This window comes from Hippopotamus amphibius, chromosome 17 (assembly GCF_030028045.1).
Source record: "Hippopotamus amphibius kiboko isolate mHipAmp2 chromosome 17, mHipAmp2.hap2, whole genome shotgun sequence".
Taxonomy (NCBI): domain Eukaryota; kingdom Metazoa; phylum Chordata; class Mammalia; order Artiodactyla; family Hippopotamidae; genus Hippopotamus; species Hippopotamus amphibius.
The window spans coordinates 18,014,166-18,038,643 of NC_080202.1; the positions used below are offsets into that span (position 1 = coordinate 18,014,166).

The 24,478-nt window shown below is 35.1% G+C and overlaps 1 protein-coding gene across 7 annotated transcripts in view; it reads left to right on the top strand.

The window, feature by feature from the left end:
* The window catches only part of RHOT1 (ras homolog family member T1), a 62,513-nt gene that overhangs the window by 32,549 nt on the left and 5,486 nt on the right, over window positions 1-24,478 (top strand). For 3 of the 7 annotated variants that reach the window (XM_057714993.1, XM_057714992.1, XM_057714995.1), the window contains exons 9-20: window positions 3,141-3,239; window positions 3,805-3,913; window positions 4,668-4,788; window positions 7,291-7,375; window positions 7,754-7,899; window positions 8,867-8,967; window positions 10,403-10,533; window positions 11,199-11,282; window positions 12,819-12,938; window positions 13,891-14,093; window positions 15,149-15,244; window positions 16,872-16,994. In XM_057714993.1, coding sequence (XP_057570976.1) covers window positions 3,141-3,239; window positions 3,805-3,913; window positions 4,668-4,788; window positions 7,291-7,375; window positions 7,754-7,899; window positions 8,867-8,967; window positions 10,403-10,533; window positions 11,199-11,282; window positions 12,819-12,938; window positions 13,891-14,093; window positions 15,149-15,244; window positions 16,872-16,994 — 1,418 coding nt within the window. The remainder of the gene's footprint in view (window positions 1-3,140; window positions 3,240-3,804; window positions 3,914-4,667; window positions 4,789-7,290; window positions 7,376-7,753; window positions 7,900-8,866; window positions 8,968-10,402; window positions 10,534-11,198; window positions 11,283-12,818; window positions 12,939-13,890; window positions 14,094-15,148; window positions 15,245-16,871; window positions 16,995-24,478) is intronic. The other 4 variants (XM_057714996.1, XM_057714994.1, XM_057714997.1 and 1 more) reach the window with 3 other exon arrangements.

Consider the following 24,478-nt stretch of genomic DNA (forward strand, 5'->3'; position numbering starts at 1 on the left):
GCTAACTTTTTTTTTAATTGAAGTATAGTTGATTTACAATATTGTGTTAATTTCAGGTGTATAGCATAGTGATTTTTTTGTTTTTGTGGGGTTTTTTTAATTAATTTATTTTATTGGCTACGTTGGGTCTCTGTTGCTGCATGCAGACTTTCTCTAGTTGTGGCAAGCAGGGGCTACTCTTCATTGAGGTGTGAAGGCTTCTCATTGCAGTGGCTTCTCTCATTTTGGAGCACAGATTGTAGGCGCGCAGGCTTCATTAGTTGCAGCACACAGGCTCAGTAGTTGCGGCACATAGGCTTAGTTGCTCCGCAGCATGTGGGATCTTCACAGAGCAGGGCTTGAACCCGTGTCCCCTGCATTGGCAGGTGGATTCTTAACTGCTGCGCCACCAGGGAAGTCCCTTCGTGAGGGTTTTTTTGCAGATTGTATTCCATTATAGCTTATAATAAGATAGGGAACACTAACTTTGAACCCTAATTAAACCAAATGTTATCCCTCCAAGAGGAATTCCATCCTTCTCATTAGTAGACCTGTATAACAAATGTATACTGTTATTATTATATTTTTAATCTCATTAATAAAAACTATGGAAATTTGATTATCTCTTGCTATGCAAGTACCTACATGATATCCTTGATTTTGCCTGTTGGCCCCCAAAGCCTAAAGTATTTGCTATGTGGCCCTTTACCAAAAAAGTGCTGACCCGTGGTATAAAAATTAATCTGAGTTATCCCTTAATCTGACCCTGATTTACTCTTCCTTTAATCCTGGTTTACTGTTCTTTAATTGGAGTGTTTGTTTCTAACTTGCTCTTAATTCAATATTTCCCAAATTCACCTGTATTAGTCAATAGGTGCTTATTAAAAATACAGATTCCATTCTAATTCAACCAGGTGCTATATCTGACGGTCAAGAAAATTTGGGAAACAGTCTCATACTATAGAGATTTACCTCTGAGCTTAGCCTAGCAGTATGTTAAGTCCCCTCTCTTAGTTTGTTCTCAGCTCTCTAATTGCTGCTTTTTTCTTAGGCCTATTATTAGTTCTGCTAATCTGCTAATCCTCCCTTCCCTGTAAAACACCTACTGCCATCTGTTAGTCACTTCTTAGGTGGACTTGCCCAAGGTAAAATCTGTAACTTTTAGACACTGTATACCTTGATTTATACAAGTACAAGCCTTGAGTCTAAGCTTATAACAGAATCTTCTATTTAGACATTATTAAGCTTTTAACACAGATTTGAAGTAGGATCATCAAAATATCATATTCTAAATTAAAGCCTGAATTGGAAGTATTTTTCCAATGATGATGGACTCTGTATGACCCATGAAGTGCCCTCTTACCTAATAATGAAGAAGATCTGTGTGAGAGTTTACATTACTTATATGCAAAATGAATTTATTTTATTACTGTAAAAATTTTTTAATGTTTTATTAAAGTATAATTTATAATACTTTTAAAAAGTTGTCATTTTTGGTGTTATATTTTAAGATGGTTAATATTTAAATATCGTAGTGAGCCAGTACCTTAGCACGCTTTTGCTTCTGATGCATTTCAATCTTTAATGAAAAATGCATCACTGTTTATTTTTCTTCAATTACTTTTTTAATGTAGTATTTTATAATATAAGGAAAAACCACTTGCAAATAAAAATTATTTTTAGATTCTATTTTTTTGCATCATTCTAGCTATTGCTGCTTTTTGAAACATTTAGATTATTATGTAACAGATTTTTAAAAGAAGAGTAAATAAAATATAATGTGCTCTGTATTAATCTTGAATATCTAATATTAGGATCATATTTATAGGAGTAATAGCTAATTTTTTGCTTAAAAAAAATTATCCGTGGTTGTGGATGTGATAGGTTGTAGCCCATTTAGTGCTCTTTTATAAAAAAAGCCCTAATCGGTGCTCCCTGTGTGACTTCTTTTTCTCAGTTCTTTCTCATCTCTTTATAGTTTAGATTTTACCTTTTTATCAGTATATATATCAAGTTGCTCTCCTAGAGCCCCTATTTAAACCAGAAAGAAGAAAACTGTTCCTTCTTATTTTAAAAAGAACTTACTTTATGCATTTGAGTTTGATATAATGTGATCAAAACTCATCATTACTGTATGCTCTGTCACTTTAGTGATAGCCATATCGCTGAAGTTAATAAGCTAACAAGTACACATTTCCTCACCTTGCCATCTCATTTCTCTGATTCAGATGACACAGTTCAAACATATTCCTGAAAGTTTCATTTTCTCAGAATCATCGACAGTGATTTTCCTATAGCAATTATACAAATTAGAGGCATGTGGGCCTTATTTTAAATAGTCAAATATTTGTTCTGTCCATTATAAATCCTAAAATAAAAGTTGTCAAAATACCTTTCCAGCAGCTTTTCTTATAAAAGTTTTACAGAGTCAAAAAAGGCAAGACTCTTTTTTAAAAAAGAATCCTTTTTTTTTAAAACATGTTTATTTATTTATTTTGGCTGCATTGGGTCTTAGTTGCGGTGTGCAGGATCTTTTAGTTGTGGCACACAGGCTCCTTAGTTGTGGCATGTGATCTCTTAGCTGTGGCATGCATGCAGGATCTAGTTCCCTGACCAGGGATCGAAACTGGGCCCCCTGCACTGGGAGCGCAGAGTCTTACACCCTGGACCACCAGGGACATCCCTTAATTATAATTCTTATCTCATAATAGGAAGTTAGTAAAAGCCTCGTATGCTTATCAACCAGTGCTATTTTGTCACCTGCTTGCAAATAAGTACTTTTATATCTGAGCTTTAATATACACACACATGCACACAAGTGACAGATCAAAACATTTAGTCCCATTTTGACTTGCATATGACTGGAAGAATGAATCTTCCCTAAAGATGAATTTCTCTTTTGCCCATCTTCAGAGGGAGAAGGGAGGGTTTAATCATTCCAGATATCGGTCCAAGTAAACATTGCTTCGTTTCCTTAAAGTGTCTTCAGTATAAAAGGAAATGGCTTTGCTTTAGTTCATTTTTCATGTTGGTTGTATTTGATACTATGTATTTGACAGTGAAAACATTCAGAATTCTTCTCAGTGTATTTATGAAAATCATATTTTAAAATCCCAACTGTTTACATTAAAACAATTGTTTCTTTTTTCAATGATTTATAGATGAAACCAGCCTGTATAAAAGCTCTTACTCGTATATTTAAGATATCTGATCAAGATAATGATGGTACTCTCAATGATGCTGAACTCAATTTCTTTCAGGTAGCCTTCTTTTATTTCAGATATTTGTATATCTTGGTCTTTTTTTGTTGATAAAAGAAAAAATTTATTGGCTTGTACAATGGTATTTTGATAAACACGCATCTCTTTCATGTAAAAACTCTTTCACATCAGGCTATTTAACCTGCGGGATGAAACTCTCTTATGCTTAGGAATTGAGGGGACTCTGAGAGTGTCATTTCGTGGTGCACAGTGGGTGTATTAAGAATGACTTGAAGTATAAAAAAAAAAAAGAATGACTTGAAGTATAAGAAAAAAAAAGAATGACTTGAAGTCTGAACTCTGAATTATTTTTCTTTCTCAGTTTTGTATAACATAGCTACACAAAGAACTCTGTGTTTTAGGAACATGATGGAAAGAGTAGGGAAAACATGTCCTAAGTATGACATGTTTTACTTAATACAAAGCAGAGGCTATCCTAATTCAGAATTTGTTTCCTTTGGTTGCAACTCTTTGATTTAATGCTGCTTTGTGGATTAATATTTATATTATTTGTGGTTTTAATGCTGATATGTTTTTTAACTTTATTTTTATGTTTTTTTGCTAGAGAATTTGTTTCAACACTCCATTAGCTCCTCAAGCTCTGGAAGATGTCAAAAATGTAGTCAGAAAACATATAAGCGATGGTGTGGCTGATAGTGGATTAACACTGAAAGGTGGGTGAATGGTGCTTTTTCCCCCTTTTGAATTTAATATTTTCAAAATTTGGCAGAAAGTGAAAGTCTTTATAGTATTATCTATATTTAGGGAAATGTTTGTATTTATTAATATACCTAAAATCTAACCTGAATGTTTAAGAGTTGGAAGAGGCAGGCTTTTGGTGGGGATAATTATCTTTACTGTCAGTATAAATTAGAGGTGAGGAAATTGATTGGATCTCAGGAGTGCAGAGGTCCATCTGAGGGTAAGGGATTTCTTAAGCGAATTTATCTTAAAGATCTTCTTACTCATAAGCCTCCTTTAAATAGAAATTATTTTTAAGGAAGACATTTTGTTTACCAGTCAAATTTACCAAGTACAGAATGTTTCCTGTAAAATATATTATAGACCCACAGTGAAATCAGAAACGAATTTTCTGTTGTAGAAATAAGTGCGAAGATGTATAAAATTATTTCATTTGTTTTTATCATATAACTTTGTGAATGTCAGTGTATTCCTTGGGATGTGTTTTTGGCCCTTTTGTCCAGTGCCATCTCTTGCAGACCTGGGTGCATGTGTGAAATGTTTCTGAAATCAGCTCTTTGACCAAGACACTTGTGAGCTTTGTTTTGGTTTGACCTTCCACATGCAGAACTAGTACACGTGCGTTCATGAGTCTAGCTCTTGCCATTATGTGTTACGTACTTTTCTCCCATGTGACTCTGTACCCATTTTCACATCAGCTATATTTACTAATTTATTTTATTTCAGGTTTTCTTTTTTTACACACACTTTTTATTCAGAGAGGGAGACATGAAACCACTTGGACTGTGCTTCGACGATTTGGTTATGATGACGATCTGGATTTGACACCTGAGTATCTATTTCCCTTGTATGTACCTTTGGCTTCTAATTGATTTCGCTTGCCAGTATTTTATTTATTTATTTATTTATTTAATTGGCTGTGTTGGGTCTTTTTTTTGCTGTGTGTGGGCTTTCTTTAGTTGCAGTGAGTGGGGGCTACTCTTTGTTGTGGTGCGTGGGCTCCTCATTGCTGTGGCTTCTCTTGTTGCAGAGCACAGGCTCTAGGCACGTGGACTTCAGTAGTTGCAGCACATGGGCTCACTAGTTGTGGCTCACGGGCTCTAAAGCGCAGGCTCAATAGTTGTGGCGCACGGGCTTAGTTGCTCCGCGGCATGTGGGATCTTCCTGGAGCAGGGATCGAACCCATGTCCCCTGCATTGGCAGGCGGATTCTCAACCACTGCGCCACCTAGGAAGCCCTTGCCAGTATTTTAAAGTTTTATTTAGCACATTGGTAGGTAGGCTTTGAGCTACTTAGGAATGCTTTAGATTTATAGAGCCGTTTATAGCAGGGTTTCTCAAACTTGGCACTATTGACATTTTGTACTAGATAATTCATTATTGTAGAGCCTGTTCTGCGAGTTACAGGATATTTATTAGCACATCCTTAGATGCCGGTAGCACATCTTCCTCCAGTTGTGACAGTCAAAATGTCCCCTTAGAGTGAAATCATCCCCAGTTGAGAGCCACTGGTTTATAGCATGGCTCACACTCTTCCTCTTCTTCTAATAATAATACGAGTATCTTTTTTTTAATTCATTTTATTGAGGAAGGAGATAAAAGATGCTAGACGAACTTTTTTTTAGAGTCAAGGGATCAGAAATATATTGGTTAGCATTTTTAGTCCTTCTCTTCCCTAAGTTTTATAGCCTGTTCTCAGCTCAGGATAAAGTAAGTATTTTTCCTAAACAACCAGTCTCTTTATGGTTATTTTCCTTTAGATAATGATATGTTTAAGTTCTGTTTGTTTAGTAATAAAGCCAGCATCACCCTGAAATAGAAGACTGCATTGCTATAGGATGCCTCTCCTGTACCCAAGGGAAGTAGGCTTTTCAGGGAAGTGACTTCCCAAGATCTGGCCTTTGAGCCTTTTGCCTTTTTTCTTCACTTTTTTAATAGTACATTATCTTCATGTTCTCCTTTTTAATTTTAGCATAGCACAGCTAGCTATCCGTGTAAGGGTTCAGAAAAACTGTGGTGTTGTTTTTCCTTCCCCATCATTGAGGAAGCAAAATTTCTGGTTGGATTCCTGGTCCATTAATCAATTCTAAGTTGAAACTTCGCTTGTCAAAGTTCTTAAATCTTGGTTCAAGTAATTTCCCAGATTGTTCAATAAATGGGTATTGAATGAATGCGTTTGTCCCAGGACCTTTTTATCAAGTTTTCTTTTCTCTGCCACTTATGTGGGTAAATTCCACAGGAGGTTGCTTATTGCTTTCTAAACTATGACAGTAAGGAAACTCCATCTTTCATGGCTTTGTGACTTACACTAAGATCTCTTTTAATTTCTTTGTGCACTCTATCTTTAATTTTCTGTAAAATAGCCCCTTCAGAGCCACCCCTTGAGTCTTCTTATTAAACTCTCTGCCCCTGTCCTTCACGCTGCTGCTAGATTAATAGATATGTAACATGGATTTTGCCATGTCACTTTTCCCTTCAGGACAGGATAAAGCCTAAGCTTCTTAACCTGGTGTAGAAGGTCATTCATGATCTGCTCACTCTGGCGCACTCCCTGCCTTCATTTGGAGGTAGATACTAAATTATTTCTAGTTCACCAGTCAGATATTGTTTCCCACTCCAGGCTTTTGCCTGTGGTATTTTCCCTCTCTTCCTCCCTCTACCCCCAACCTAATTCATGTCTGTTATCCTTCAAATCTCAATTCAGGTGACATAGTCTCTCAGCAGTGCTGACACCTTCCCATCCCCATGCCAAGATGTTCCCTTTCACAAGGGCTCCCCTAACATCCATAGTTTACCCATGCTCAGTAGTTGCCTCATTCTTTTGAAATAGTGAGGTTATCTGCTTGTGGTCTGTCTCAGGCTTGAATGTGGTTCCTTAAGAGGTAGGGAGCCTGTCTTGTTTTTATGTCCCCAGTACCTAGGTGCATTTGATAAATGTTTATTGACTTGAATTTAGGGTGTGTCAAAGGTCAAATCAGGCAGAAGTAACATTTGTTCACATTTTCAACAATGTTGATATTGTATAAAGCTCATAATTTTGCCTTATAATTGGTTTGTAGGAAGAACAACCCATTACAATTTAATTATTTTTGTCTGTAAATTTTTGAATACAGTCTGCCCTCCAGATAGTTAAGAAATCTGTCACCTTGGAATGAGCACTGTTGTGACTCTTCTGAGAATTGCCGTACCACTGCAGTGACTTTCCCTGGGAAAGTCTAAATGGCTACAGAAAACAGATTCTGTAAATGCTGTCATCCTAACAAAAGACTTGTTGCAATTTCATATTCATTTCTCAAATTAAATTTTAATATTTGATTAATGATTTACTTTACTTTTTTTTTTATCAACAGGCTAAAAATACCTCCTGATTGTACTACTGAATTAAATCATCATGCATATTTGTTTCTCCAAAGTACTTTTGACAAGCATGACTTGGTAAGCTTTTAGCTGCAGTTTTTCATGATATATGATGGAACTCTGAATGATGGCACTGCATGAATGATGGAACTCTGTTCCCTGAGTTTTTGGGTCCTCATGTCACATAGCCAAAAATTACCAAAACTTTCTTAAACTAGCAAAAATACTTTCTCTTATTATTTACTTTATTTTTCTCAAGATGAGAAAGTCTAGTTTCTGATAGACTTGCATAGGTTTCCTTATATATGTGTAAGCAGTTTTCTTGATAAAATGTAAAATTTCTTTTCATTTGTTAGTTTTTAGAAGCATAGCTTTACTTGATTAGGGGGCTTTTGTGTTTGGGAATTACCCTCTTAGATATCTAAACGTTGTGTATACTTTCTTGTGTATCTTCAGGATAGAGACTGTGCTTTGTCACCTGATGAGCTTAAAGATTTGTTTAAAGTTTTCCCTTACATACCTTGGGGGCCAGATGTGAATAACACAGTTTGTACAAATGAAAAAGGCTGGATAACCTACCAGGGATTCCTTTCCCAGTGGACGTGAGTATAGAGCTCACTTCTTTCCTCTAGAGTTACAGCTCGTTTGAAATTATGGTGCGTTACATTCATAATTTTATAAATTTGTCAGATCTTATGAAATGCTGCAGTTGTGGCTGCCTGTGAGCAGGATTTCTAGTGCTGCTGTGGTCTCGAAGATGAACTATAGATATTCTGTAAGATTATCAGGAAGGGATGTGTTTGCTTTTGGATGAGGTACAGGGAAATAGTAATAATTCATATCAAAATGGAACTAAATTTTAATACTTACAATTTTTTTGGCACATAGTTGATTTACAGTGTTGTGTTTTAGTAATATGGGAAGAGCATATTTTACTTGACACTGAAGACCTATGTTGAGGGTTTTTGTTGTTTGTTGTCAGTGCACTCTTAGACTTGGTGAGGCTGTCTGTGACCTTGCTGACATTGTCTGGGGTGCTAGGAAAATCCTCTGGTTGTGCCTAATGACATAATTACTTTAGCCTTGGTGAGAATAACTTTCTCAACACCAGAGTCTATTCTTTTTTCAAATCATAAGGAAGAGTAGCTATTTTCAAGTGCCTTTTAGCCTTTCAGTTATTTTTGCACCTTTTGCAAACCTTTTTAGATTTAATGAAGTCCTCAACTAGCCAGTATTTGCAGTACAATATGTAACTTGGGAAGCAAATAATATAAAATATCCCTGCTCTAGATCTTACGAGCAGCTCCCTGCTCACCTGTGTGGGCTTGCTCTCTCCGGGCAGGTGGAGTAGAGACTGGAATCCCCTCCACCCCCCATCTTACATTCTCCTTCCTTTCTTCTCTGTCCTAAGAATATCACTGTAGGAAAAGCCATGGTTGGGCACATGGGAAATTAAAGCAGTCTGACAAAAGTTATCTGGGTCTGGTGGTAAAATTGAGCTGTTGTAATTTTTTAAAAATAAATATTCGTTTAGGAACCTTTCACATTTTAAACTCTTCCCTTTCGTAGGCTCACGACCTATTTGGATGTGCAGCGTTGCCTGGAGTATTTGGGTTATCTAGGCTACTCAATATTGACTGAGCAAGAGTCTCAAGCTTCAGCCATCACAAGTAAGTGTCTGAATGCCGTTTAATTAGATTTTTTATTTAAGAGTCCAGTTTCCTGTGTAAAAAGAGTGAAAATAAATGCATCTTCATTAGTCTTGCATGTCTGTACTGTGTCTGTTTGCCTGTGGTTTGGTAACCCCTTTCCAGCTGACATGCTTGATTTTATTGTTTACCACAAGAGAAAGAGTGGCAGTTTTACTTCTAGTCTTCCCCTGAAGGTACTTCGTTAATGACAGTCAGCAAGGGCTATGGGCATTAGAAGTGTTTACCAGTCTATGTTGTGTTTTAATTTTCTTTAAACATTGAAAACAATGCCTGTAAACACACGATCCTGATATTGAGCTGATTGTGCATCTCTCAGTTTTACAGTCCTTTTCTGCATTAATAAATCTTTCACAGATCTTGTACTGTTCATCAGTCATCCTTGCCAAGCAGTGTGCTCCACTTACAGAAAACCCATAGATATAATATGAAATAAATTAGGGAACTGATCATTTCAAGAAGTTCTCATATCCTAATTTGTGGGAAAAAATGCTGTATCTTACAGGAAGCCCCGTTACAAGAAAACAGCCCATGTGAAATTGATAGAGGAAGTACCCTTCAAAGTACTTAACCAATTAGATCGTATTTAATTCAGCACCGAAGAATAAGGAATTAATTAGCCAGCATGAGGTTCTTTCACTTAAAATATTGTAGCCATATTTCTGTTATCAATAACTACACTTTATATGTCTTTAATATTAGATAATGTATCATCATATGGATATTCTATAACTTACTTAGCTACCCAATAATTATTAAATGTTTTTTTTTTTATGATTTTCAGTTTTTTGCTACTGTAAATAGCGCCTCTTGGTGAACTTTGTTGTCGTTGAATCTTTGGGTACAGCTTAAGGAGGTCTCTTCACCTCAAGAAGAGATGCCCCGTTGCTCTGCTGATACAGCATTGTTTTCAGGGCTGTCTCTTTTACAGATTTACCTTGGAAAGGCCAGTTAACCCTAGCGTGCATATCCCCTTTCCCTTTATAGACCCAAGAGAGTGCAGTTTTGAGATAGCATCTTTCAGTTTATAATTGTTATGACAACAATTTATAACAGAAAAAAAGATGGGATATAGTGTTGGCTATATTCATTGTAATTTTCATTCATTTTGGGGATTTTTTTTATGCAAAGGTACTTATTTTATGATGAAATAAATATCATTTGGTTACTAGAAGTTTATTTTACAACTGACTTTCAGAAATGCATCTTTTTCATTAAGTGGGACCCTTCTGTATTATATTTTGCACTTTACTTAGCAAACAGCTTGACTATTGTACAGTATGTTTATTGATCGAACACTGTAAAAATGATAAATAGCAATACCCTGTTTTGCAGAAGATAAAGTAAAGGCTCAGTGAGTCTAAATGGTACATAATTAGCTGTTTTTTCCTTTTAGTAACAAGAGATAAAAAGATAGACCTTCAGAAAAAACAGACTCAAAGAAATGTGTTCAGATGTAACGTAATTGGGATGAAAAACTGTGGGAAAAGTGGAGTTCTTCAGGCTCTTCTTGGAAGAAACTTAATGGTGAGAGTTCTTAGGAAATAGAACTTTACTCAACAGATTTTTATAGTGACGAGTTTACATAATTTTTTCATAACCGTTAACCTTTTTAGATGATTACTAGAACTGAGTGGCCAATGTATAATAGTAAAGTACAACTAAAGTGTAACAATAATCTCGTTGAACTAGCTTTATCTTTGCTTCACTGATGTTAGCTATCATTTGTCTTTTTTTTTAACCAGCGTTCAGATGGGGGTTAAATAAATACACATATGAAAGCATCAAACACAGTGCTTGGCATGAAGTAAATGTACAGTGAATATTTTGAACTGAATACTGATATCTGACTACTGCCTTGAATAAAGAGATTGACATATTTCCAGATGAAATAGCAGGCCAAATTATAGTATAATGAGAATTGCCAGCAGGTGGCTCTGGAATAAACTTTCAGCAATATAGTTTACTTCCTTTTTAGCTACTGCTTTCCTTTTGTGCAGAACAAATGCATCTTTTATTTTAGACCTTAAGAACTAAGAAACAAAATCAATATCCCCTTCGTACTGATAAATAATACATAGTGTAGGGAAGAATGTCCTGTTTTTGGTAACACACCCACACATATATGCAGAGCACGTGTTGATGAAAACTATTTCTTACTGTAAATACTGAGATTATTTGGTTGTTTTCAGAGGCAGAAGAAAATTCGTGACGATCATAAGTCCTACTATGCTATTAACACTGTTTATGTATATGGACAAGAGAAATACTTGTTGGTAAGAAATTTTCTAGCATATAAAGATTATTACTTATTGGGTACATTTTAAATGACTCTTTGAAAACATAATCGGATTAGTTTAATGGTTTTTGTGTGATTTTAATTTTACACCGAGTTTATTCATTAGAATTAATTTTAATTCCCTTGATCTGTGTGGTGATTACATGGGTGTAGATATAAACAAGAAGTCATCTGTTTGTGTGCTTAATGATATGTTATACCACGATAAGAAAGTAAAAAAAAAAATTAAATCGTTGCTCTTTCTTCCGCTTTTATTTTTAAAAATTATGTCCTCTCGTGTTGACTAGAAATTAGTTTGAAAATAGTGCAGGTGTGTGGTAGTTTATCTGTAATCTGAATCAAGTTTTATCTATTTAGCAAGGAGGAGTATAGTTAACAAATGTGTTAGCCTAAAAAATGATTGAAAGAATGGTATGGTTGAAAATATAATATGAAATAGTAGAAAGAAGTTTTATGTTCCTTTTGGATCCAGTCTGATTTTGGTTTGAACCCTGGTCCACCAGTGATCAGCTGTGTGACCTTGAGCAAGTTGCTTATTCTCTCTGAGCCTGAGTTTCTTATTAAGGTAGCTAATATTAGAAGCTCCAAACAAATAATTGTACTAAAGAGTGTTCCTTCCCTCTTTTTTTTCTTTTTGGAAATTGTTTATTCTTCCTGACAGATGATCACATTGAATTTTATGCATATTTTGCTCTTTATGATAAAAGTTTCTTATTAAACCCGTTTATCTCTCATTCTTCTCCTAAGTATAATTCTACACATTGGGTACTCAGTAAATTTTGCTGATTGTTAATTTTCCGGTTTTTATCCGTACAACCATTCATTGCAAATTAATGTCTTTTGTGTCTCTGAATATCCATGTTTTATTTGGAGTATGTTGAGTCACCTCTGACTTTTCACTTCCCCTTTCTTCTCGACAAAGATGCACTACCTTGTATAGCTCAATACTGAATTTTATGCTTGTTGGATCATTATCATATCATAGACTGGATGTTTCTGTAGAGATTTTATAAAAAAACATTGAAAAAGAGTAGACAGTGAAGTAGAACAAAATAACCTTAAAGTACCATGCTTTGCTTTGTGTTTTTGGTTGGTGGGGAGGAAAGGTGGTGTGGTAGAAGGAAAAAAGACTTGGGAATCATATCTGAGTTCAGATTTTGGTCTGATGACTAGTTAGTTGTGTTAGTTGTGTTATCTTTGGCAGTTGACCTAATCTCTTTAGCCTGTTTTCTTATCTATAGTATGTAGAGAATGAATGTAAAGGGCTGCCCAGCACACTTCAGTCACTCACTAAACGTTAGTCTCTGTAGGACCTTAATCACCATTTTTTGTCTACAAAAATCAAAGCTACTTGTTTATCTATACGTCTTACTTCTAAAAATAGTCTGAAAATTTATGCTTAACTAGTATTTTTAAATTAGGAAGTCAAGTTAAGCAAGTAATAAAACATCATGACTTTAATTTTACATCAGTGTTGTAATACTTATGTTTCTCATCTTTTTCTTTTTACAAGTTGCATGATATCTCAGAATCGGAATTTCTAACTGAGGCTGAGATCCTTTGTGATGTTGTGTGCCTGGTATATGATGTCAGTAACCCTAAATCCTTTGAATACTGTGCCAGGATTTTTAAGGTTTGTTGCTCTTCTGGTCTAAAACTAAGTTTAACTTTATTCTAACCAGGGAAATGCAAGAAAATTATTTGTGGAGCTTTTTAAAAATACATACATTTGTGTCCTATCTCTAAAGGTTCTGGTCTTTTTCTGAGGTGGTAGAGTCCCAGACATCTGTATTTTTAAAAACACTTTTTTCCACGTATGACTCTAATGTACGTTCCTGGCAAAGAACCTCTGCGTTAATGGCCGGTTTTAGGAATGCACATGGATTATTTGTTGTCATTTATACCAAGAATAATAACAGAGCAAGGGGATAAACCAGAGGCTTGAAAAGTTATCAGTTACTTTGAGATTATCAACAGGATTCAATAAGAGTAAAAAACTATATGTACAAAGGAATTTACTCTAGCATTGTTTTTAATAGCATCTAATCTGGAAATAATCCAAATGTCTAACAATAGGGGGATAGTTTACCAAATTGAGATAAAATGATCCTATGAAATTTATGTAGCCATTAAAAATAATGGTTTTGAATTCTGAAAACATGGAAAATTCAGTGTTATATTTTTAAATGGTTATGTCCAGTATGACTGCAACTGTGTAAACATATATACATATATGCGTGTACTTAAGGACTAGAGGTAATATCAAAAAATGAAAATAGTGTGCTGAGGACTTAGGTGGATTTCTTTTTATTTCAAAGTATTGTGTCTTTAAAAAAATTTTTTTTCAAGTTGTAGTGAATTTGAAGAATTATTATAGGTTTGTATTGTTACCAACATTAGAAAAGTGGCCCTGGTCTTATTATGCTACTGACCTAGACAACTGCCAGTCTTTGCCCCTTAGTTCACTTTCTCCCTGAAACTGTTGATGCTTTGCCTATGTAGATAAAATTTTTAGTGCCGATTTAATTAAATTTAGTAATTTTTGAACTTGTCGTCAGATTTTGATTTTGCTTTTTATTCTATAGCAACACTTTATGGACAGCAGAATACCTTGCTTAATCGTAGCTGCAAAGTCAGACCTGCATGAAGTCAAACAAGAATATAGTATTTCACCTACTGATTTCTGCAGGAAACACAAAATGCCTCCACCACAAGCCTTCACTTGCAATACTGCTGATGCACCCAGTAAAGATATCTTTGTTAAATTGACAACAATGGCCATGTACCCGTAAGTACTTGCTCTGCCATCATTTTCGTGTTGCATGGTTTGTGGTAACATTCACTGCATGTCGTTATTAGCCATGAGAGTGGAATCTCTGTCACATAGAAGTTGTTCAGCAACAGAAAGAGACTTTGTAATGAGAAGGGACAAGTTTAAGTAAATGCAAGTTTGGTTTGGGTACCAGAATAAAATTACATAAATGGTGCTTCTGATAATATTTGAATATTTTTGAGCAGGCTGTAACTTTCTTAATAGGATAGTATAAAACTCAGCCCCTCACTCAGCATTAAAAAAATAGTCTTACTGCAATAAAATGGAATTGACATCATGCTAATAAGGCATTTCCATATAAACAAAAAGTTCATTTTTATATTTTTTCTGCTGATTAATTGGCCTTGAGCATATGAAGGATTCTAAATCTTTTATGAATTTATGTTTAAATTATGGATATGTTTGAGTTCAGGATATAATGTCTTTTTTTAGTGCTATAAAAAGTAGTTGTAAAAAAAAATAGTTGTAACTGGAATTCCCTCTATATAAATGTTTTACATTAAGTGTTTTGAGCCACAAATTTTATGTACATTTATTGTATATCTGTACATGCATATGCACAAGCACATAACTGTGGTCATCTTCGTAGTTTACTAACTGCCTTAAAATTGCATGGTTCTTAATGGCATTCTCCTCAAGTACTGTGTTTGTGTAAATTCTCTTATGTGACAAGGTAGTTTTTCAGGCAGTGCGTTTCTCAGGACTTTGTACTTTATTACTATGTTATTCTCTAAATTATTTTTCTTCTTATGAAAACTAAAGTATAACATAGAGTAATGCTCAAAAATTGCTGTAAGCTAAGGTTTTTCATAAGGGCGTTAATTTGTACAGATTTTTCAAATCAGAGTTTATTACTGTTCTGTTAACTAATACTTTAAAAAAATGCAGCAAATCCTTGAAATTCTATTTGTATTGGAAGAGAAGTCATTCCTATTACTATTAGATAAGCAAAAACCTTATTTTTTTTATGTTTACCTTTGCTTTAAAACTCTCGTGTATGTTATCTACAGAGAGGATCATTACAGAGACAGACTCTCCCGAGACATGGGCAACACTGATAGAATAGAGAATTTGAGAAAAATCTGGGTCTTTCTAAAAACTGCTTTGTAAGTTACTTTTTCTTTATGGCTTCTGTGGGATTTTGTTGACATTTTCTTATAGATGACCAAATCTTTTTCGCCGTAATTAACATTTAGTGATTATCTGGAAACGCACTGCTTGGTCAGGCTTACTGCCTAACTGTATGCTATGGTGTCTTTTTTTTTACTATGTAAATGCACTATCTTAATCTTGTAAATAACCGCAACTGTGTTTTTAGATCTGCATCTTTAAAATTTTACTGCAATGTGTGTGAGTGTGTGTGTGTGTGTGTGTATATGATAAATGTACATAGACACTTGTTTACATGGTTAATCCGAAGCTACTTCTCATGAAGCATCTCCCTGTTGCTAAGCATACTTTGCATCCCTCCTTTTTTGGTGGGTGGAGCCTGTGTATGTTGAAGAGTCCGATTCAACTTATAGAATAACAGATGGATTCCAGTATGACAGCTGGCAGTGACTTAGTAGCAGTGGTATGTTCATCACCACAAGTCAGATTTTAAAATGGAATGTCGTGAGCCTGTAAGAATCTTTTAAAACATTAATTCTTGTTTTTCTTCATGTTGGGAATTAGGCATTACTGGGATGCTGCTAATCTCCACAACAATACCACTGTGTGCTGTGGTCTCATCAGATCTCACAAGCTAAGCCAAGTCAGATTGGGCCAGTCCTTTGACTGAGAAGCCTCTAAAAAATGTTCAGGTGTTACAGGAAGTGATGTTAATTGATTCATCAAGGGGCACTCTTCTGAGTGGGTTCTGCGCCAGTACCTCTTCAGGGGTGGTGTGATGGCCTTGTATGTCTGAGTGGCTTTGACCACTGAGCAGTCATTGGAGACCCCCTACTTTTGTTGTTAGAGTGGAGGTGAAATGGGCTGCCCCACGTGCCTGTACCAACTAGTGCAACTCACTCAACCAGAAAGGAGTGAGAAAGCCTCCCTAAATTTCATCTCTAGTATCAATTGGATCCATTGTTGATTTTTATATCCTTACCCAGAGTTTCGTATTTTCATACTTAGCTGCTGTGTTTTGGTAGCAGACGAAATTAACCCTGTCTTTTGGGTTCAAGGAGAAATTTATGAAGCACTTTGATTTCCTTTGGGAGCCATGGTGCTTGATGAATTAAAGACAATGTTCATATCTCTTCAGGGTTGAATATACTCATCTTTTGACTCTTTTGTGTATTTGTCACTCTTCTCCTTCCTGGTTTTCAGGCATGTGTATATACTGAGGGGGGAGGAGGGGATGGTTATTTAAATGCTAGCAAACTGACCTTTTGGTGGGTGCTGTGGCTTACTCAGTTTTTCTTTTATTAATTTAGATGAGGGTGCCATCTATTGCTGTGCATATTTATTCCACTAAAACTCTTGTATGAATAATTCTATCCCCCCTCCAAAAAAGCAAAAGTGTTAGCTAATTTTCCTTAGATTTTCTATAGGGAGGGAGGAGGGAGCTATTACTATTTATTATGTTTTTGGTAAATGTGGAAATCTGCACAACTTTAGCATGCCCCACACAGTCCTTTTCCTTAGTGTTGCTTATGCCTAAATCTTTTTTTTTAAGTTGGCACGCACTGACTTGTGCCATATTTGTAAGTAAGAACTCAACTCCTGTCCTTCTGTGTGTTTTCGCAGCCATGCCCGGTTACGCTGTATGTGCACCTGCAACAGGTGTACATTTTGCATCTGTCAGAACTTCCTCAACTCAGACTTGCTGCAATCTGTAAAGAACAAAATCTTCACTGCAGTTCTTAACAGGTTCTTAACTTTATTTACTGGGTACCAGGCATTCTGTTAAAATACAAAAGAAAAAAGTGGATAACTTTATTATAGAGATACTCACTACAAAGACAACAAGCCGACTGATGCCCAACTAACCTCCACTATAAGTCTCACTGTGGTGACAATGTTTAGTTCTGGAATCATCCTTAATGTTTAAAAATTAGTAGATATATTTAGGGGACTATAAAGTAAGATTTTGGCTTTTTTTAATTAAGGAAGTTAAAGTACTTTTTGTATTAGAGGATAATGTGTGTAGGGAGATTAAAAATCTTTTGGTTGAGAGTTGTAGAAATAGATTAGGACTTTAGTAAGGAAAAGACACATTGATCCCAAATGCTATACTGTGTTCAAATAGTACAACTTATTAAGACCATACTAATGTGAGCAGTATCTTGGGTTTGAAAAACTTCTCTATTATTGAAATTATTTATAGCTATAATTTAGTTTTACTTTTAAGTATCTGGAATGTTTATTTCAAATGAAGATGACAACCAACTTTAAGGATTCAAAGGAATATGGAAAAGAAAAAAAGATTTATAGTCCTAGTTTTTGAGGTCTTTGTAATTAAATCCAAAACATAAGGTATGCCTAGAAAGTCATATGCTTTTAAAAAAAAGAAACAAGAACAACAACAACAACAAAATAGATTGTTTACATTCCCTCAAAGCAATAAACTTGGAAGGTTATGTTCTTATTCTGGTCATGCTACCTTTCTTCAAATCGATTTTACATTTTGTGAACATTTAAGAGCCTATGTAATATTAATTTGTATCTGACTTCAAATTTTTATGTGTCTGTGGATGAATTAGTTTTTTAAATCACTCAGATGTCATTGGGAGCAGGGCTTGTTTAAGACAGATGATCAAGCTAAATAGATTTTGGTTAGAGATGGATCTTATTTGGATTACTCTTGGACTCTCACTGAGGGCTAGGCTCCAACTGTACCAAATAAGTAGGAAAATTTTTGTCCACCAGCAGTTTAGACATGGCTGTTAAACAGCGAAGCTGCATTTTATGTGAGTCAGAAAATGAAGGCATTCTAAAAGAGTTTCAGTGATGTTTTGAGCACTAGCAGCTCTGGAATAAGAATGCAGCCATCTCAGGTGATTGCTTTGAAGGGATCACCACGCTTATTTGGTGGTGAAGTTCTGCCGCTGTCTTTGAATGGCATCTTATGAAGAGTAACACAGACAGATTCTCTCATGACGACTGTCTGAGAAAATGCAAGGCTAGTTCAAACCAAACAACATTCAGGAGCTCTGGTGTTGGAAATGGTAGAATTGGAAGAGATTCTAGAATTCATCTGGCCTAACCTCCCATTAGAATGCCTTCCTGTGAGCCTTCCTGAGAGAGTACTGTTTATCTGCTGATGGCTTTCCTCACTGGAGAGGGTTTTTGCTTTTTCTTTTTTTTTTTTTTTTGACTAAAATGATTTCCCTATAACTTTCTCTCCTTTAGTTTTAGTTCTGCCCTTTAGAACAACATACGACTATTCTACTCCCTCTTCAACATAGCAATCCTTCAGACATTTGAAGACGGCCATCATGTCTCCCCTAATTTTCTCTTCTCCAGGTAGAACATCCCCATTTCTTTCAGCCTTTTCTTAAATTAGATGGTTTAGTGACTTCATCATTCCTGATTTTCCTCAACTGAAAGCCCCTTAGCTGTTCAGAGTACCTCTTAAAAAGTGCCACTGAGAATGGAGAACAGTGCTCCAGGTGTGATCTGACAGGTCCATAACAGTGGGCAGTCATGTTCCACAGTTAGGACAGCACCTGTCTACTGCACGAATTAACTTTTTAGCAGCTCCAACCCACTGTTGCTGTATATTAATCTTGGGGTTAATTTAAATCAGATTTTTTTTATATGAAATGCTGTTAAGGCAGTGTCCCCTCCTCTCTAATTGTGTATTTGGCATTTTTAGTTGGCTCTTTGAATCTAAATGCAGATACATACATATCTCTATTGAGTGTCATATTCTTCTTTTCAGTCCATTTGTTCTAGCTCAGTCATTTCAAACATTATTTCTGTCATTTGTCCCATTATATATCTTTCCTGGCATTGTGTTATTTGCAAATTTGGTAGCTATGCCTTCTTTATCTTTCAAGTTATTGATAAAAAATAAGAGGAGATAACAATTATAAATATATATACACCTCAATACATAAGGCAAATGCTAACAACTGTGAAAGAGGAAATGCAAGGCAAAAATAGAGACACAGGTGTAGAGAACAAACACATGGACACCAAGTGGGGAAAGCGGGGAGGGTTGGGGGCGGGGAATGAATTGGGAGCTTGGGATACCAAATTTTACACTCTAAATATATGCAGTTTATTGTAAAAAATAAAAATAAAAAATAAAGAAAGTAAGAAAAAGAAAGAAAGAAAAAGAAAGAAAGAAATGATGGTACCAAATAAAGCAAAACAAAGCAAACAAGAAAAAAAAAATAATGTTGAATACCCAGAGATTAGAGAGCGAGATTGCTCAAGCAAGCAAACCCTTCTTTGCTCCACTAGAGAACACTTTTCCCAATGACACAGATTCAGAATTCTTGGGGAAAGATTATTTTGTCAATTAAAAATATTTTATTATCCAGCCCACGTTTATCTTACTGTCTTACAAGAGATTTCCTGGAGGGCTCTTTTGAAATCAATATAATTTCTACTACATTCCTCTCATCTACCAGTGTATTGATTTTATCTAAGTAGAAAGTAACATCTATTTGGTTTCTTATTTTTGGTGAATGTACCTCGGCTCCTAGTAATTGCTGATCACAAACTGTCTATTTTATTCTAGAAGCTCTTGATTGTCCATAATCGCAGATTGATTTGTTTTCTGCATCTTTAGTGACATTTTTAGTTTTAGGTTGGTTTAGGCAGCTTCCCAGTGAAATAGGTTGGGTGTGCATTACGGGATGAGATTGCACATTGTAAATTACTCTGTGCAGTGATGTTTGAAGAGAAACCAGTACATTTTGTCATATCTATTTATAAACTGGAAAATAATTTAATGGTAATGTCAGCGTACATCACTGACATCTGGTAATCAAGAATGGAAAGAATGAAAAAGATGAGGTGGGAAACTAGCATGCTTTTCTCCTTCCTCTTCCCTGGTAGTATTTCTATAAATTATCTTATAGAAGTCCAGTGGAAATTTCGGAGCTCGATATTGAAGTTTCTTCTAACTCACAAAAGGATTATAGATGAGGTAGGTGAGGGTGGAGGCCAAAACTTAAGTACCTACAGGGTCTGGATAGATAATATTAATGAATGAAGGTGGCCAAGGAGAAGAAATAAGAGAGGTGGGGGCTACTATAGGCCCTGTCCACACGAGGCAGCCTCCACTCAGCTCTGGCTGTTGGTTGTCATCCACGCGTGGTGTTGCCAGGACTTCTGATTCTCATAGACACTAGAAGTCAGGGTTTCTATGTGAAATTTCCTGATGTTTAAATAAAGGCAATTAAATTTTAAAAATGTAAAGTGCTAATCAGAACAAAGAAAGCATGTTTACAGGCCACCAGTTTGCAACTTCAGTCTTAAAATATAGCCTAAAGTTGTGAAAATGCAGGCCAAAAAAAAAAGTACACCTAAGGAATGAAAATGTCTCTTAACAAATACCCCCACATACAGTCTTATTCCTTTCTCTTTAATAGCTTGAAAAAGTAATGGGGTTGATGGGGTGAGAATGGAACCACTTTCCCTACTATGTCTTGGGTTTTGGCAACCTTTTAGTGATTGGTCACCATTGGTTTGCTCTGCTAGGTATATCTTAATGTTACATAAACAGAGAAAGATTCACTAATTGAGTAAAAGTCAGTTAAGAATCTCTCACTGTAATTCAGTTTTTCACTGTAATTCAAGGGACGATTCTCACTCAACAATAAGTCTTAAGTCTTGGTTTTAGAAGTCTGTGTTCGGTTTAGAAGTATAAATGAGCAGTTTTAAATTTTTCATTTAAGCAAAAAGGTTTGTTAAATGTCTGCAAAGAAATTAATAGAAAAATGTTGGTACATACATGTTGGTCTCAAATTAGTACATTGTTTTAGTGTGCTTGTGAAAATTTTGGTCACCAAAATAGAAACTACTTCCAGAGATAATACATGTTTGGGGCCACGTTCTCCCTTTATGTCATCCTCCTACCACTTTCATTTATTCATTCAAATTCTTAAGTACCTGCTTTAGATAGGATCCTGCTGTGAGCTGAGGCAAAATATCAAGATGAAGAAGATATAGACCTGTATTTAAATACCTTTCTAAATAGTATGTTAAATTTTTTTTTTAACTTTTGGTTATATCTTCAGTGAGCTTAGTGCCTTATGTTAGCAAAGGAAGTGCTATAACCTGATCATGAGAGGATCTATGCCAAGTTAATTAATTTATACTTACGTAATTTCAAGAGTTCCAACATTCCTGAAATTGTCCATTTTCCCCATCAGTCTTTGACCAGAAAAGATTGTCTTTTATTTTTTAGCTTATTTACTGGTACTACATACTTTAAGTAGAAAGTAGTAATAAATTTTTTTTTATTTCCAGTTTAATTGAACGTATATTGGTTTCAACATGTGAGAAAAGTGTTTAACTACATATCTGACATGTGACTTTGTTCTTTGGTAATTATGGTCTCAGCCTTTAGATCTAGATAGGTTTATGTTTTTCTTTAGAATAATTTATGAATAGCTGGAATTATTTGAATTTAAATACACTTGGAGGATGATTAACGTGTGGCCAGATGATTTTAGTCTTTGGCAGTGCTTTCATTTCAAATAGTAAAAATCATATTACTGGAGAAAAATACCTTTTGATTATGTTTTAATTATAAATACCTCTTAAATCTGAAGGAGTTAAAATGATTATGTAGGAGTGGGCTTGATTGTTGGTTTGAACTACCCAGGATTTTAGTTTATTAAGTGTTTAATATTCTGGCTTTGGAACACTCCTGCTTTGCCTGAGGATGCTACTGTACTGTAGTGTGCCATGCCCCTTAACTTGTCCCTTCCTTTAGGTGTTTTCATTTGTCTGTCTGCCTCTTAGTCATCTTTTAACTCCTCTTGATTCTTTCCCAGCTGCGTTTCAGTGTATTGCTCTCCCATTTTTCCTAACCTGTAATTTAATCATATTGCTTATTTTATAATTTATTATTTTGGTGTGATTTTCTCTGATGCATATTTTGGTTTTAGTATATCTTTCACCACATTTTAGTATTTGCATTAACCGTATAGATTATTTGTTCGTGTTACTTCTTAAGTTTGGTAACAGCATTTTAACTGTAGTGACAAAGTGTGTAGTTCACACTGACTATTTACCCATACCCAAAGATATGATGGACAGTCATCATACCCATTGTATTTTTTTATCCTTTTTTTTAATGTATTTTTAAAAATCGGATATATGTGACATTTGCTTTAATCTGTTCATTAATGATGTCATTTGCCCATGTTACTTTAATAATCACCTAGGTTCCTCCTTCACATCGTTTAAAATCATGTTGCTTAATATAGGAGCCCTGTTTTTGAAGAAAGAATTTTACTGTTGTCACACTAAAATGAACTGTCTTTTCACAGGATTGCCTTATGAAAAGGATAGTTGCCTAGAAATCTTAATGTTATAGAGTTTCTGTTGGGAATGTAAGAGTTCTTAGGATATTATGTGACAGTAAAGTATTGTATTTTAAGGAAGTGCATCCTGTGTTTTAATTTCATATGAAACTTCTGTGTTCATATGAAAGATCCTTAAAAGGCTTTTCTTAGAATTTGAATACATATACATAGTCATACATTTAAAATTATATGAGAGCTTGTATTATAGATTCTCTTCAAGCAAGCTGCTGCTGCTTGTAAGTTTAAAATTTTTTGCCACTTGGTTAGTATATTAAAAGGCACAACAGGATGGAGTTTGCCACTTCTGACCTATACGTATTGGTAGTTAACATGTAGACATTATGTGTTTCCCATGTACCTACTATCATCTATAACTTTTTACTCTTCTAATGCTTGATGAAGCATTTCTTGACATTGGTGCACAACTGTGTCCTTTTCCTAAGTATGTTACTGTTTAGGCATGCTCAGTTAACAGCTTTCTTATGATTTGTGTTGTAGATATCTTTGTTGGACACTGTATTTTTATTTCTTAACCTATTTCAAGAAATAGCTTATTAAAATGTTTCATGCCTACTAGTTCAATTAGGAGAATTGTCATTGTTAAAATTATTATTAGCAGTAATGGGATTATTATTAGAGATAAATATAAAAAAGTACTTCACCAGGTAGAAACATAAAGCAGGGAGAGGAGTAAAAGCAGAGAGATCCAGAAGACTTTTTTTTTTTTAAAGTTTAAAAACAAAAGGCTTAGCTATAGTTTTGGTGACCTCGGTACAGTTTTCAACTTGAGATATAAAATTGCAAATAGGAAAAAGCTATGTATGATATCTATAAACCCTAGAACTTTAGGTTACATGCATTCAAAGTATTAACTTAAAAATTCATACCTTAGATACATGTATGGAAAGAATTATAAAACTAGGAGACCATTCACTTTAGTGCATTTCTACACCTCTCAGTTGTGTTTGGGAAAGATAAAATGGTGAGATGAGAAGAATGAAAAGTAGGAAATTCAAATTTATTTCTGAGAAGTTGTATGGGGATACTGATAAAAGTGACTGTTGGAGTGCAGCTACTCTTCCCACAGTCTCTTAGCTTTACTGCTTTTGAGTATGTACTACTGAGCTTTTCTATCCTCTTCATAATAGCCTGCAATCTAAGGCAAGGTTAGTTGATAGCTGGACCTTTCTGAATTCTCCCCCTTCTTCAGATTCTAATTTTTGCAGATGTTTAGGTCTCTGCAATACAGGCATACCTCATTCTATTGTGCTTTGCTTTATTGTGCTTCAAAGATGTGGTTTTTACAGATTGAAGGTTTGTGGTAACTCTGCACTTGCAGATGATGCTTAGCATTTTTTAGTGATATTTATAGTATTTTTAAATTAAGGTATGCTTTTTTGTTTTTGTTTGGTTTTTTGCTGTAATGCTATTGCACACTTCATAGACTACAGTAAAGTATAAACGTAACTTTTCTATGCACTGGGAAAACAAAACATTTATGTGACTCACTTTATTGCAATATTCACTTTATTACAGTGTTCTGGAACTGAACCCATAATACCTCCGAGGTATGCCTGTATAGTTTTTATACCCCATATATAGTCTTGTAACACATTATAAAGAACAATATTAAAAATACCTATTGAGAATAGCTAGAGTGGGTTTAGTTCCATTGAGCCCTTTAGCATTTTTTTTAATAAATTTATTTATTTATTTATTTATTTAATCGGCTGTGTTGAGTCTTTTTTGCTGTGCGCGGGCTTTCTTTTAGTTGCGGTGAGTGGGGGCTACTCTTCGTTGTGGTGTGCAGGCTCCTCATTGCCGTGGCGTCTCTTGTTCTGGAGCACAGGCTCTAGGCGCGTG